Source organism: Diadema setosum, chromosome 1 (assembly GCF_964275005.1).
Source record: "Diadema setosum chromosome 1, eeDiaSeto1, whole genome shotgun sequence".
Classification (NCBI taxonomy): domain Eukaryota; kingdom Metazoa; phylum Echinodermata; class Echinoidea; order Diadematoida; family Diadematidae; genus Diadema; species Diadema setosum.
The window spans coordinates 14,713,730-14,730,533 of record NC_092685.1 but is presented as its reverse complement, the minus strand read 5'-3'; the positions used below and the strand labels follow the sequence as shown (position 1 = coordinate 14,730,533).

The 16,804-nt window shown below is 39.2% G+C and overlaps 1 protein-coding gene across 2 annotated transcripts in view; it reads left to right on the top strand.

The window, feature by feature from the left end:
- LOC140227305 (protein numb-like) overlaps window positions 1-16,367 on the top strand; it is a 211,002-nt gene extending 194,635 nt beyond the window's left edge. For both annotated transcript variants that reach the window (XM_072307732.1, XM_072307728.1), the window contains 5 exons: window positions 5,590-5,730; window positions 10,503-10,707; window positions 11,985-12,188; window positions 14,202-14,534; window positions 14,754-16,367. In XM_072307732.1, the coding sequence (XP_072163833.1) occupies window positions 5,590-5,730; window positions 10,503-10,707; window positions 11,985-12,188; window positions 14,202-14,534; window positions 14,754-15,355 (1,485 nt within the window). In that variant the 3' untranslated portion in view covers window positions 15,356-16,367. The remainder of the gene's footprint in view (window positions 1-5,589; window positions 5,731-10,502; window positions 10,708-11,984; window positions 12,189-14,201; window positions 14,535-14,753) is intronic.
- The last annotated feature ends 437 nt before the right edge of the window (window positions 16,368-16,804 follow it).

Genomic DNA, 16,804 nt, shown 5'->3' with positions numbered 1-16,804 from the left:
GGGTTAATGCAGTCTCTAGCTTCATGCAGCCTGTTCAAGTAGCCTAATGTGACAGTTGCTTTAGATGGACAGCATTTTTTTTTTTTTGCCCCACACATCTCTCTCTGATTAAAGACAGAGGAGGAGTATCCACTATCGCCTTTGATGATCAGTCAAAGTGATAATGTACAAACTGATTTGTGGTTGTCACCTTTATACCTAGCTCACTCACTCTTTATGTGCTGATGGACCATCACTTAGCCTTCTTTCCAAAAGGAGATCCCCCCCCCCCCCCATGCTCTTTGGGATGAGGGAAAAAAGACAATGACATAGGTATCAAGTCTCTTCTTGTATATAAGACTTAGTACTGTACTATGGCTGTAGATGTGAATTTATTCAAATTCATGAAATTCTTCCGTCGAGATGTTTTCATTGCAACTGATTGACAAATTGCCCTACTTTGACGTAAATAAGCACTGAATTGATCAGTGTTTTAGTAGTAGCCATGATAAAAAATCATGGGCATACATACTCGAGCAGGATTCGAACCTACGACCTCCTGATCACCGGACAGATGTCATCTCCACTAGACCACCGAGCTTTCGCCCGACAGCAAGTGTTGGTTCTAATCCTTATAGCATGCAGCGGGTACTGCTTTTATTATTCAAATTTATGAAATTCTTCCGTCGAGATGTTTTCATTGCAACTGATTGACAAATTGCCCTACTTCGACGTAAATAAGCACTGAATTGATCAGTGTTTTAGTAGTAGCCATGATAAAAAATCATGGGCATACATACTCGAGCAGGATTCGAACCTACGACCTCCTGATCACCGGACAGGCGTCATCTCCACTAGGCCACCGAGCTTTCGCCCGACAGCAAGTGTTGGTTCTAATCCTTATAGCATGCAGCGGGTACTGCTTTTATTATTCAAAGTCATGAAATTCTTCCGTGAAGATGTTTTCATTGCAACTGATTGACAAATTGCCCTACTTTGACATCCAGTTGTGCTCTTATTTGGTAGAAAGTATAGAAATATCTAAATACTTTGCATGAAATGACAAGGGTTTATTTGAAGGTCAGAGTTACTTAAAGCCTAAAAAAAATAATAATAATGATAATAATTCTGGTTATAGCTTCAGCTTTGGAAAATCCAGTGGGGATGTAATATAGTAGGTAAATAAAAATTATTTTAGTACGTACATAAAAACAAAGAGGGTTGATGGATATTCCTTACGGTCAGTGAACTAGGTCAAAGTTTAGATGAATGAACTTTATGTAAATTTAGTTCATATAAATGTGTACTGCAGTCAAATTGATAGGTTCTCTTAGTGGGGTGTTTTGTGTTGTTATTTTGATCCCCCCCCCCCCCCCCACCACCACCACAAAGCATTCTTAGCTACATGTGTGCAAATGTGCACTGAGGTGGGGACCATCATAGTTATTGTATGACTGGGCCTACATATGCATTGTTATACCAGTTACCCACACATTCAGTGGAATATGAGAATATGAATATTTTACAAGATTGCTCAGTCCCTGATTCATAAAAGCCAGTTTGCAATACTGGAGTTTTCAATAATGCATTTCCATTGCAGAGAAAAGAATGCCATCAGTTGACGGGTTGTTGACCTGTCAATCACTGGTATTGCCATGGTAGTATGGCCATGGTAGCTGCAGTTATTTTCAGGTGCTGCTGTCTAGCAGTGTTCTTCATAAATGCTTTATTTCAATTCGATTAATTTCAAGTTTGGGGTGTAGGCATGGACGGTTTGTTCCAGGAATTGAAACTTTTCCATGACTGGCTGTTCATACACAGTGCATGGCGATCGCTTCATGCTCTGAGATATCGACTTTACCGCAGCACAAAATATCACATTGAATATAGCCGTTACTGAGGAAAGTGTAGCCATTACCATGCATGGATAGGAATTCAGTCATAGCTATTTCAGATTCATACACATTATTGTCATCATGGAATGAAGTTGTGCAAATGTTTTAATAGTATTTATTCCCCCTTCAAGAATTTGTTTGATAGAAAATTCAGAGTATTTGCCAAAGGGGATTGATGTGAGAGCATCAGCATTGTGGAATTTTAGACATTCGTACTGCGTGAGGTTATGTGCCAAAATCAATCTCTAAATCATGTGGAAATAGTACCTGTTACAAATAACCTATTGCCAAGTGATTTCTGTTATCATTTCAGATTTAAAGGGATCATATAGTTTGGGTTGAGACCTAATTTCAGGTTTCTAACATTTTTTGGTGAGATAATGAGAAACCTCTTATGAAATATGAAAGAGCATGTAATTCCATGAGGAATTCAACATTTATTTGATGAAAATTGGTTTTGAAATGGCTGAGATATCCAAAACAGAGCAATTCTAATAAAGTATGGCACCCACACTTTTTTTACGATCGCTTTGTTTTACTTTGTTTGGATGTTTCAGTCATACCATACCCGATTTTCATCAAATAAACTCTGAATTCCTCTTAGAATGGTATGTTCTGTACTATGTCATAAGTGTTTTCTTGGTATCTCGCAAAAAGTTAAAAGCCCAATTCTCATCTTCACCAATACTGTACCATCCCTTTAAATGGTTCCAAACATTGAAAATATAAATCCTTGAAATCGGTTTGTGTACAATTCTAGAGCCAATCCAGTTCTATTTTTCTGTAGGAATGCTTCATTGTGAACTGTACAGTCAGGATTTTGCAGCGTTGTTTCATTTACTCCTGCCTATAATTATACATTTTTTGTACTGATTTTCAAAAAAAAAAAAAGCCACTAGGCATCACTAATTAGGAGTGTGTAAATCTTTTTTAATAGTCCACACATAATTACTTGTATTTTCAAACTTCACCGAACCAAAAGCTGTTACTTCCCCTTTAGATCTTATGATTTTAAAGACTCTAAAATTTAATAAGGGAAAATCTACAATTCAGGGATGGGGGATATTCACATAACTCAGCACATCAGCCATTATATGTCACATTGTGGGAAATCCAGACATGATTTGCTCCTAGTAGCATAAAAATGCAATATTTTGAATGGGGATTGCTTATTGTAATATAACTAGAATTCAAATATACATGGAAATATGAATGCACCATCAGCTTGCTTTCACCATGATTTATGCATGCCTTTGATTTTGTGTGGAGAGAGACTGTAGAAGTCTGAGGAATGGGTTTATTACTCAGCTCTGTCCAAGGCTATTGATTAAAAATTGCATCTGTCGTCATGGCAACGAAGTGTAGATTAGACTTCCCACACATGGGGTGGTTTTGCAGAGCCTAGGGCAAGATTTATAATTAAAGGTACAAGCAATGCCTCATCTCTACCTTTCTCTATCGCTCTCTCTCTCTCACTCTCTAGCTGTCTATTTGTTTCTCTCTCTATCTATCTATCTATCTATCTATCTATGTAGGCCTATCTATCTGTCTATCTATCTATCTATCTATCTATCTATCTATCTATCTATCTCTCTGGTATTACCCTATACCATTTACCTGATGCTATAGAACTCTTATGATAAATTATGAATTAAAGCCTTTATATAGACACAAAAGAATATGTGAAATACTAGTAAGGGCAGTTTTAACCCACAGGGGAAAAATACAAAATGAGATAAGAATAGTGGGAGAAATAAAGATGATGCTGAACTTTCAAAGAAAATCAACAAATGTTATTGTGAGAACTTTGACCATGTGAATGTTACAACTAATCTGGGTCCCGTTGTATCAAAAGATAAAATCAACTTTAAGTTTCCTTACCTCACAGGTTGCCATAGACTTACAGGTGAAATCAACTATATAATCAATTTTAACTCTTCATAAAACGGGTCTCTGATGTACTTGGAGCCCTAGGCACATACTCGAAATGGCCATATACTCGAAAGTAGGGGCCTCTTGGAACTCCTGGCTGCTCTCTCATGACAAGAAATATGAAATTCAATTGTGTCAAAGCTCTTGCTTTGTACCTCCATGATTATATTCAACCTGCTTCCAATGCTCCATGTTGAGCATTTTTCTTTTTTTCCGATAGTAGGCCAGGGCAGGAGTAATTTGCTAGAGAGGAAGAGAATCATCCATTTCCCATTGTCCCTTTCAATTATGCCCAAACCAATTACCATGGCTGCCGACATCCAGCACTACAAGGCCACGGGTTCATATTTATGGAGCTATAACACCAATGATACCTGTGGCATCTCGCACAACACACACACACACACACAGACAATACACAAGACACGTACATGATGACTTTATTCAGCAGGGTTACCTCATTTAAAATGCAACCAGTTCTTATCACCAGACAAATTGGTTAGGCATCCTATCAGTAATAGTATTCCCTGTTGTGATTCTGAAGAGGTGATAGTTGTAGGTGTGCTCTTTGGTATTTGACATGTTCTTTGCTGTTGTTCATAAACTTTCCATGTTGTTCTAACTGCTTGTTTCTATTCAATTATAAGTTTTATATGAAGCTCCTTCAATATAGGTTCAAAGATCATATTTTGATGGGTGTCTTGTGCGTGCCACACAGGTTGCATTTTGTAACAAACATTGTTGAAATTTTACATTCAGGTTTACAATGTGATTGTCAAATCTAGACTTGATCCATTTTCCAAACCTACCATAATTCTAAATAGTAGGTTGGTCTCGAGTGCTAAGGCTAAATATTTTTATATTTATATAAGTTTTATCCATATTAAACCTACACAACAAGCACTCTTCTAGCATACAATATGGTAGTATTTAGCTCACTCATAGAGATGGGTCAGTTGTTTGATGGCCAGAGGCATAGAATCAGGCAGTACTGTGATGTTGAAAGGAGGGTTCCGGAATTCCAAGGCAAATTATTGCCACTTAAATCCTCCTGCCTGCTGTTTTTCAGAGTAATTCCTGCTGACCTATTGTCAATGTGCACCAGTGTGAACGATGTGCTAACTCAAAACTCGTGATGCATTCATGTCTGCATAGTGTTGCTGCACAATGTAGTCCCCTGGCCTTGCTTGATGAGCAATGCATTGACATAAGCACTACATCAAAACAGCGATTTTATCTTCCTGTACAGAAAGGAGTCCCACTGTTTCTTAGATAGGAAGTTCTGCTCTCAACATTGTAGAAGATAGAATATTCTTAAGAATGAATAGTGACAGCTGCATTCTCCTGGAAACTATATGGAAACAGAATCTACACATATTTCCAATGCATTGTTTTTGTGTGTATTATGTATTTGTGTGTGAGTGGGTGTCTGATTAAGAAATGAATACATCAAGCCAGGACTGCTGCAAAGAACAAATAGGCCTACTGTAAAACTAGAAATGTAAGCATACATTTCAATTTTGTGAATTTTGCGAGAGCCAAGATTCGCGAAATTAAAATGAATGCAAAAGTTTTCGTCTACTGTGTATGAATTGAATGTCAGTGGCAATTCATGGAAATTTCATGTTGCAGAAAGGGCCATCAGCTGCAAGTCGCAAAAATTTCATGTCGCGAACATTTCTTGCTTTACAGTATGAGTGTTTGTAATGAATTTCTTGTCACATTTTTATGTATCATTTCATTTCTAATAGTAAATTCTTTTGAATCATTATACCCTCCACAGGGCCTCATTGTCGACCAGACGATAGAAAAAGTGTCCTTCTGCGCACCGGACAGGAACAATGACAAGGGCTTCTCCTACATCTGTCGGGATGGAACCACCAGGAGATGGCTGTGCCACTGTTTCCACTCACTCAGGGAGCCTGTGAGTTCTTTCTCTCCCTCGCCCTTATATATCGCTTATTACCTCTGCCAAGAGAGGGGGTTATGTTTTCATAGGCTTTTGTGTGTTTGTTGGTGGGTTGGTTTGTCTGTGTGCAAAATAACTCATAAAGTTGTGAACGGATTCGGATGAAATGGTTAAATTTTGGTAGTAATTCAGGAATTTTTATGGATTTTTATGAAGGATTTTTGATATTTTGGCAGGCAAGGTCAATGAACTTGGGAGTTCAAGCTGCACATTTTTATACCTCCGCCCGAAGGGTGTCGGAGGCATTATGTTTTCGGATTGTCCGTCCGTACGTACGTCCACATTTGTTTATGCGATAACTTGAGTAATATTGAGTGGAATTTTACCAAACTTGGTCCAGGTGTAAAGTATGATAGGGCAATTACTTGAATAGATTTTGGGTGAAATCGGCTGTGGTCAAAGGTCAAGGTCAAATCATGAAATAGTATCGTTTACGCGATAACTCAAGACTGGAAGAAGTAAATTTCACCAAACTTTGTCCAAGAACTTTGTCCAAGAACTTTGTCCTTTCCATATGATGGGGCAATTACTTGATTAGTTTTTTAGTGAAATCGGCCAGAGGTCAAAGGTCAAAAGTGAAGGTCAAATCCTAAAATTTATCTGTTTATGCAATAATTCAAGACTGGATGAAGCAAATTTCACCAAACTTGGTCCAAGGATGACATTTGATGGGGAAATTAATTATGTAGTTTTTTAATGAAATCAGCATGAGGTCAAGGTCAATGTCAAATGTTCAAAATTTCACTATTTTCCTCATATCTATGCAATTCCTCAAGGTATTTTCTTGAAACCTAGTGTATACATGTACTACCTAATGAAGATTCTCAGGAGAGAGTTTCAGGTCATGAGGTCAAAGGTCAAAGGTCAGGTGAAAACGTTAAAATTTCACTTTTTTCTCCATATCTCGCGAATGGTTCAAGGTATCTTCATGGAACTTAGTACATGTACTGACTGGCAGGGATTATAAAGGGAATTTAGGGGTCATGGGTCAAAGGTCAAGGTCAACTCCTCAAAATTTCACTATTTCCACAGGAGAACCATGCATTATGGCTGAGGCATACCAGTCGCCGTAGCAACATTTTTAGTTTAAGGTTTGCATATATGCTTGTGTACTAAAGTACGTGCTCTAGTTTCTGCTAGGGCGAGGGGCGTCGCGCAGCTGAAAGTTGACAAGTAACACAAGGCTTCTATGGCACATTGGGAAATAGGGCGATTTTCTGCATGCATATGTATGGGTGGAAATCTCTGATCTCATTTGGGAAACAAGATTAGTGGTGTATATGAGCTGCTTGGCAGAGGTCTGCTCTCAGAGTGCTTCTCTAGTTAAATGATTAATGATAATTGTCAGTCATGAATATCAAAGTCTTCAAAAGGTCAAATTTAGGTGACCATTGTTCTTTTCATATTCACTCAGTCATATTTTTGGTGTGCATAGATATTTTATAAAGGTATGCCTGTAGGACCATCAAAGTGCTCAAATATGAAAACAAACTCGAAGTATGAAAGTCTGGTTACAGTATAATTTGTTAGGAGGCAAGGTCCTATTCAGATGTATGAGTTTCGTCTATCATTCAACAACTATACAAATCAGGACACAGTAAAGCAGTGTACTTTAGTAATATAGTAATAATAGTAAAGTCATTTAGAAAGAATGCAGTAGAAATGAACTTGTTGCATCAGAGGATCTGATTTATTTGCCACGTTCAGCAATAATGTCATGTTGTTGCACAGAAAATATATTATCATGGCCCTCAAAATTGTAAGTTGTTATCCTATTTTGCTCTCCAAAGCAATTCGGGTTATGAAGTAAAGGGGGGGGGGGGGGTAAAGAAAGACGAAGATAGCATTGTAATGTAAAGCTTCCAAAAGTAAGTTTGTCATTATCTTTAAGTATCATGGATTGTTAAAACCAGGACAAATGGCGGTGGGAAAGATTAACATGGAAATTGGCAGTTTACTGTAAGACAGGTTAAATTTAATGGAGGAGGTAACTACAGACCTGAAAAAGAAATTCTATGGCAAATTTACCCTCGTGAATGATTATGCAATGAACTCATCTGTCTCTGTTGCCATGGAGAATGGAAGGCCAAACAAGGTTGGAGAGGCAAACAAAACAACTAATCAAAAGCAAAAATAAAAAACAACCCTCAAGAATAATCATTACCTCCATGAATTATTCATTCTCACATCCTGAGGGAAACAACAGAAACACAAATAAATCACTATGTTATGGTCTATTCATCAACATATTGCTCTCAGTGACACTGAATAGGGCAACATTTGATACCAGAGTGACGTAAGCTATTTGGTCTGTAAACAACTGTCAAAATATTATGCTGTAGAACATCATACTGTTAGGGGCCCTGCCTATTTACCGATCTGGGTAAAAGCAGCTCTACGGATTGCGCAACCTCAAGGCACACACGTGTCTGCCACATGGACAAATTCCACAACCTCGTGGTTAGGTCACTGATATACAGGTCCTTGCAATCTCTTGTTTCTTCGTTGTGAGGCACAGTTCAAGGAGAGGAGACTTGGCCCTTGCATATATTCCAGTTTAACCCTTCAAAGACCACCACTTCCAAGATACCATAGACATTGTGCACAACCAAGTCATCAGTGGTAAAATCAGAGCTGTCATTGCGTGACAATGGGGAACCGCTTTCTGTTTGCACAGAACAGACTGATAGGACATCACAGATACACATAACTGGTAATCAATTTGATAGTGATAATGAGCTGATAAGCATGATTCTTTACTTGCAATAGTACCTCCTGCCCTTACATGACACATCCTATGCATACCTTTTCAGTCAGTTTCTGACAGTGTGTACATTTTTTTATGTATAGTTTTAAATGTTTTTTATTATCAGTATTCAGTAACTTCTTTTTTTTTTGGGGGGGGGGGGGAGGGGTTGGGCTGATGTCTGTATTTTGTGAGGTTACTACCGTAATACTTAATTGCTATTCAGTGAGAGATAATTTGATGTACACACAACTTACAAACCTAATGTAGTCACAACTCCTGAAGGCAATGTGGATGGGGATAGGTAGGTATTACCTACACTTTTAACATGTCCAATTGTGTGTGTGTTACTTGAAATCAGGTCTACTGAGTTTGATTCTGAGAGAAACAAGAGGTAGCCTTTACTCCAGCCACCATACAATGCATCTGCGTAATATCTTGGTTTTAAAGATTTGAGTTGAGTGAGGGATAGAGCGAAATCAAAACAAAAACTCATTTAACCATATTTTGTCAAGCTGCAAATGATGGAAAAAGAGATGAAGAGATCATATGCTGGACTTTTCTCTATGTAGTAAGAATGATAAAAACAAAAAGAACTCCAGTACTGACTTTGAACTATTCAATGTCTTATGCTCAGTTAACTTTCCCTAAAAGGGAAAATGCTGCTTGGCTTCATAACTTCTAGGAAGCCATATAAGTAAATGATTACTGGTAGTCCTACAACATATTAAGAAATTAGAATCCTAAGAGAAAACAGTCCAAAGAAAAATACAAAACTGCAGAATTGATTTCAAAGGCAAGTTTCTTGTCAACTGTACTTTACACGATGCAGTGTTATAAAGTGTGGCAACGTTCCCAAAGGTGGTATTGTATAGCAAAGAAATCATGTGTTACATGACAGAAACATGAGACAGTTGCATCTTACACAAGTTTAGGTGCTAGGTCAGTTATAATGGGGATGAAAGGTATAGGTGGTGTTCAACAACAAGAATTGCTTCTTCTTTTATGTTTTTGTTAACTCTATGTAACACTGCATCTGCTCTAATTTTTGCTAGAAAGACATAACAAGAGTAACATACACTTGTCAAATTATATTATATGAGTATGCCCAGGGCTATCTGTGTCAGTTATGTATTAAACAGCAATCTTGTATGCTGTGAAATGAAGAATTTTTGTTGGCATTCAGTTTTTGCAGGATTAACTTTTGTAAGATTGACTTCAAGTCAAATTGAATATTTCATTGTCAAAAAACAACAAACAAAGGAACAATGGAAATATGCTTTCTAACAGCATTAAAGGGATCGTACCGTTTTGGTTGAGACCTGATTTCAGGTTTCTAACATTTTTTGGTGAGATAATGAGAAACCTCTTATGAAATATGAAAGAGCATGTAATTCTATGAGGAATTCAACGTTTATTTGATGAAAATTGGTTTTCAAATGGCTGAGATATCCAAAAAAGAGCGATTCTGATAAAGTGTGGGACCCACACTTTATTACGATCGCTTTGTTTTACTTTGTTTTTGGATGTTTCAGTCATTCCAAACCCAATTTTCATCAAATAAACTTTGAATCCTCTTAAAATGGTATGCTCTGTACTATATCATAAGTGTTTTCTTGGTATCTCGCAAAAAGTTTAAAGCCCAATTCTCATCTCCACCAATACTGTACCATCCCTTTAAATACAGGGTATACAAATACCAGTATGTAGCTGGCATTATCAAATTATCATAGTGAATAAATTTCATAATAATGTTAATATCATAATTTTAAATTAACATATGAAATAATCCTACATTCGTTCTTCAACTTCTTCTTCATCTTCAAAATATCTTTGATTTGATATTTTTTATGTTTTTTAAAGAGTATAGACATATACATGATAATAACTATATAGCTCAACCAACAAACCACCATGATATGTCATTCAGTATGATGAATGGTCTCTTCCTCTCTCTATCCTCCTCCTCTCCATGTGACAGGGTGAACGGCTGAGCCATGCTGTGGGCTGTGCCTTTGCGGCGTGTCTCGAGCGCAAGCAGCAGAGGGACAAGCTGTGCGGGGTCAAGGTGGAGTTCGACGTCAACAAGACGAGCTTCACGCGGCAGGGCTCCTTCCGGGTTGCCACCATGACCGAGTCAATGGAGGCGGCCGAAGCGTCAGCAGCGGAGGAGAAAGAAAACGATGGTGAGTTTTCTTCCTTGAACGAACACCAGAGGGCAGCAAGAAATCCTGTTGGCTTCCAGATAACGTTTAAGTCATGATTATTACCTCCGCCAAGGGGGGAGGTTATGTTTTTGTTACCGTTGGTTTGTTTGTTAGTTAGATAGTTCGTTTGTTCGTTTGTGCGTGTGCAAAATAACTCAAAAAGTAGTTAACGGATTGGGATGAAACTTGCAGGAAAGGTTGAGAATGACACAAGTGACAAACGATTAACTTTTGGTAGTGATCCAAGAATTTTTGGGGAATTTATGAAGGATATTTGATATTTTTGCAGGAAGGGTCAATGAACTTTGGAGTTCAGGCTGCGCGTATTTGAGGTTTGCATGCGCGCACTAAAGTGCATGCTCTAGTTTCTGCTAGGGTGAGACGCGTTGTGCAGCTGAGGGTTTATGATGTAACAAAGGCTGCTATATTGGGAGATATGGCGGCTTTCAGCACACAATGCAGTACCGTATGGGTGGAAATCACTGATCTCTGTGGAAGAACAAGATCAGTGCGGGTGGAAATGGGCTGCATGCTTGGCGGAGGTCTGCGCTCTCAGAGTGCTTCTAGTTTATCTTGTCATGTTGGGAAAATCTCTCAAGAATATTTCTTGGGAACTTGAATTAAAAAACTTATTTTTATGAACCTCAAAAGACCATGTTTCCAAGACCATTTATCTCATTATAGGCTGTGCAGAATGCTTTTCATAACTTGAATTGTTCCTAGTTATATTCTGATTGATAGCAAATGGTTTCAGGGTGTAGAATTAAAATGCAGTATATTGTTTGTGACCTGGGCCAAACAGACAAAAATGAATATCGACATACCATTTGTCCCATTGGGTTCCTGTGATAAAAGTGCGAACCTTCAGAGTTAAAGAGCAGTATACCTTTATCAGTCATACTTTTGTAGTGCCCAGTTTACTGTTAAGTCAGTTGTTACTAAAGCTAAACATCAGTTGCTTCAAAGATATTTGTGGAATGAAGGCATGCTTTAATTAATCTACAAGTAGGTTCTTTCGTTCATTGGAATTGATTACCTAATATGTTTCAAAGCAAGAGGTAAACGATTTGATATGGGATACTCGAAGCCTTCTGGTATTAGGGAAGGAATATGATACTGCCTGTGCTGATTTATTCTTGTCCATTAAGGGGCTTAAGATATCAAATCATTGTAACTTGAGTGGTGGCAACATGGAGGATACCTAACGTACTATCACAGTTGACATTTGACACAGTTGTGCTGTCTCGTCTTTCCAGCCGTTCTGCCTGCCAAGCAAGGACCGATGCCCCACGCCATCCCGCGGCGTCATGCCAGCAGCGACATGCTCATCAGGCAGGGCTCTGTGCGGCTGGGCAAAATCGGCGAGGTGACGCCCTTTAAGCGGCAACTCTCGCTGCGGCTCAACGAACTGCCCTCTACGCTGCAAAGACAGCAGCAAGTTCTACAGACCCATGCAGAAGGTAAGAGGCCCCAGAAGGAACAGTGGATTCAATTTTAAATTTTATACTATAAATATATATCGTCCCTGGGGTGGCAAGATATTGTATCTCAATTGGGTTGTATTAAAAAAAAAACAACAACAACAACAGACAACAACATAAAAGAACTTAATGTTGAATTTTAAAAATACTGATTTGAGTGTTAAAACAGAACAATCATTAATGACATCCAAACCAAGGTTTCTGCATTATGTAATGTCAACATTGATGTTATTTTGGGAAAATGATGCAAAAATTTAAAAGTTTTTTAGCTCCCCTGAAAATTCATGATTTGGAGATAAGAAGTCTTGTCATCCCAGAAGCAACATGGAGAATTCACTGCCAAAAGAGAGCTACATGTATTATGAAAAACAGCAGTCATGAAAAGGCATCAGATCTTCAATAATTTGAACAGAAATAAATGACTTAGTATAAATATTTGTACAACGTTTACTGTGGTAGCTCAGAGGCATGCTGAGATAGAAGTATGATCTACCCACTTGAGTGTAATCTCACTTGTGTCAGTGAAATTTTGCTTCTTTAAGACTGAAATATGGCATATGTGATTTTGTGGTTTGTTGGTCTCTTCTTGGGTATTTTTTTTTGGGGGGGTGGGGGGTTGCACCTCTGGCAAATTCAAAGTACATCATGACCATTGTTTTCCTTTGAAAGACAAACATTTGAAAAAGTCAATTTTATCGTACAAATGGAGGGAAGAAATCTTTAATCGGTGGTTTCCCTTTTATACAAACAAGCAAAGAGCACTGTGTAAGTAACATAGCAATGTTATGACAAGGAGGTAGGGTTTTTTTGGGGGGCCCCTGAAAGTAGCATTAGGCCAGGAGAGTCACCTGAGATGGGATGGGCGAAAGCCATACATGTTTTGATTCGACATCAGATCCTCTTCCAACACGGGGCTGGAATTAGCCGGCGAGGAGGGCGAACGGGTCACTTTGTTTACCGCATCCACTCCAGATGGCTAGAGTTTCCAGTCACGTCTCAGAGCTGTGAGCAGTCAGCCTGTGACATAGAAAGACACAAAGGTCACTGTCACCTTATGTAATTCAGTGGTGTAGTCTTGCTTCAAGGTGGAGCACATTGCTAGATTTCCTCCTCAGTCACTGTAACATCAGGTGGGCAGTGCACATACATGGTGTTTATTATATTATATCGTGGCAGTAACGTCAATGCTAACATCACTATAGAGGACATAAAGAGAAAGGTGAATGAAGTAGCTATAAACGTGGAAAGAAAATAGTAGCTGTCACTAACAGTTTTTTCAATGATTTTCTTTTATAAAAACTTTGAGAACACTTACTGTATGCTCTTTTAAAATGATTTAGTGGCAGAACTCTATGATTTCTTCTGTTCATAAGGTCAGTATAGCTCTGTTTGACTGTCAAGATTTTTAAGGAGTTGGCGCACAACCTTATGTTGAAAGCTTGCAAGAAACAATAACATGAACTGTAGCTACCAATCACTCTTTTTTTTTTTCTTTTTTTTTTTTTTTAGCTTTCGTACTTTCAACTGGTTTTGATTGGTCAATGAGTTACTTTTGTATTTCCAGTGAATAGTCTAACTCACTTTTATCTATACAGGGCCCTGATCTGTTGTGGTTTCAGATGTCTTAGAAAAGATTCAATTTGTTTTTTGTTTTTGTTTTTTCAAATGATTCCATGTGTACATTTGTGTTTCTTATTGCATATCTCTTTTTCATCTAATATATTGTTTAATTGTGAACAAAAGCAAGATTACGTATCATTGAGGGTATTTGCCTAGTAAGCCAATCAAAATAGTTTTCTAATGTTCAGGGGAATACATCAGGGATGAATGATAACTGACTGAAAATTGTGTTAGCGAGAGTTACCTCATCTGCACAACTTCAGATAGGACACAACTATACATGTATCTAGCTACCCTAGCAGCTAGCAGCTATAATCTTTGGTCTCTAATCTCTTCATGCCCCTTTCTCTGTTGGTGTCATTTATTTTCCAGTATCGCCACCAGTATCTCCTCAAGACACCCCAGTCAACACAGCCACATCGCGCAACCCTGCAACCAACGGCCATCCCATGACCAATGGCACGGGAGCCTCCGCACAGGTGCCCGGCGAGTCCATTTCGGCTGCCTGTGCCCAGCTGTCGGCGGGACTCTTCGAGCTTTCGAAGCAGGAGGAGCCAGCTGGGATGGCCACGCCCCCTCCCATTCCCCAGAGGCCTGGTGCCTCTGTCCAGAGACCGCATCAGCCCCAGCCCCAGACCCCACCCCAGCCCCAAACTCAGCATCAGACACAAATTAGTCAGAGAGGGCAGTCTACGATACAAGCAGGTAAAACATGAAACCCGTCCATTACACCAGCGATTTGAAGTAGAGCTAAAATCTGTGTAGGATACAGTCTTGTATACATATTTTCAGAATCTGTTATACCAAAATAAGTACACAAATATATGGTCAATGCGTTTGTGCATAGCATTATCTTAAATGAAAATGCCATATTACTTAAAATGACAAAAATTTGATTATCAAGTTTTACATTGTTTATGCCAGGAATACTGCAGCCAGAGCCAGGCCCAATAAAGCAGAAGAATCCATGGGAAGGGTCCCCAGCAGCCCCAGCCCAACCAGCGCAGCCCACGCCGCCGCCACGCCCCAAGCCAACCCCAGGCCTCACTGGCATCACCCCAGCACCGGGAACTTCCATCAACCCCTGGGTGGGAGTGCAGCCCCCTCAACCTGCCCCGATGCAGTCCCACCTCAGCATGAATCCTGGTCTGGTCAACAACCCTTTCGGGCAGCAGCAGGGAGGCGTGGTGAATGGACAGCACATGGCTGCAGCAGCACAGGTGCATGGCGCAGGCTCCTTGCAGAACGGGGTGAGCATGCACCCCCAGCCCATCTCTGCCAACTTCAACAATGCAAACATGGCCGCAGTGAACCAGCCCTACGTTGCCAATCAGCAGGTGGCCGTCGCAGGTGGCATCAGCGGTCAGTGGACCACTGACCTCTCGAGGACTTTGCCCCAAAAGGGCTATTCGCCCAACGTCAGCAATATACAGCAGCAACAAGCCCAATACGACCCCAGCCAGGGACAGTCACCTGCCAACAACCCATTCACCAATGCTGTCAAGACATTTGAAATCAATCTATGAAAATGGGGGACCAATTTTGTGAAACGTATGTTTTGTATAAGTCATCACATTGAAAAATCACCCAAGTTTTGAGACAGATACTTCTTCTTCTTTTTTTTTAATGCATATGTTGGACTGAAGTAAAGTCTCAGTTTGTCCATCCCATCACCATTACATACCACTGATATGAGTCTGAAAAATTAGAATTTATAAGAACCTAGCAGCACTACCTGGCTTGCATGTACAGCACCAAAAAAAAAAAAAAAACACCAAACAAAACTGAATTTTTTGCTGAGCTGATCTGATCCCAAATCGCATGTAAAGCTGCATTAAGCTGATTACAGGTGATACACACCTGTGACTTAAGATGTCTTTGTGGCATGACTAAATCCTGCATGGTATTCATTTTGCAGTTCCCCCAGTTTGCAGAAGGAGTCTAGTGCAGTCATGTAGCAGGCTAGATTGCTGTGCTAAATAGTGATTCACTCCTGTCAAGCAGGAACTCCTTGGAAGACTTCATGCACAGTGTTGGCTATAAATACAAGTGTAAAAAAAAAAAAAAAAAAAAAGGAAAAATCATGCACTTGCAGTAAGCAAGAATGTCTGTCATTTCAGCAACCACAAACCACACGCTCATTCTGGGTGTGGATGTGTGTAAAGAAACTCTGCGGTTTTTGTCATGCTTCTGTTGTTCTGACTGATCGTGTATAAACCCAGAGAGCAATTAGATTGCATTTTAGAACCAGGATGGTGCATTGTGCGACCAAAGTCTGTCAGTTACAGCCTTCTGGCAGCTGAACTGATATGATTGCCTGTCCATGGTCAGGACTTGTTTTGGTAGTTAAGGGGTGTTTAAACAGATGAGCAGTGTTAACGGTCACCAACATGACTGAATACTAGGAACCTGGCAAGAAATAGGGATTGTGTCATGCCAGGTATGTTTCAAATTTTTTGATCATCTACAGGTGAGAGGTTGACTCAAAACTACTGGTATCAAAGACTAACTGCATTTGTCAGTTATGAAATTCTCGTCATGGGCAAAATCTCCAAATACTGCAAGAAACTGCAAAAATAATTTCGTATGCAGGATATTCAATCCTACAATGATTTTTTTGTTGTTTTTTTTTTGTTCCCTTCCCTGTGAGAGATAGATCTTAAATGATGAAGGAGGAAGATGAAATCTTTTAAAGATTATATCATATTTTGTATGTATCATTGTTTTTTCCATGTAGATAACAACTGTTCTTATCATGTAAATCATTTCCCTTGCTATATTTTTACTATATATGTGTTATCAATGACCATCCACGTGATGTAATATATATGCTAATTTGTGCTCCAGATTTTAACACTTCTTTAAAGGGCGGTGTCCATAAAAGAAGTCTCTGGAAAATTGTTCTATTAGTTTTGTTGAAGTAGTGCACTGTGTGTGTTTGCATTGGATAACACTTCAAATCGCTTGAAGCAGTG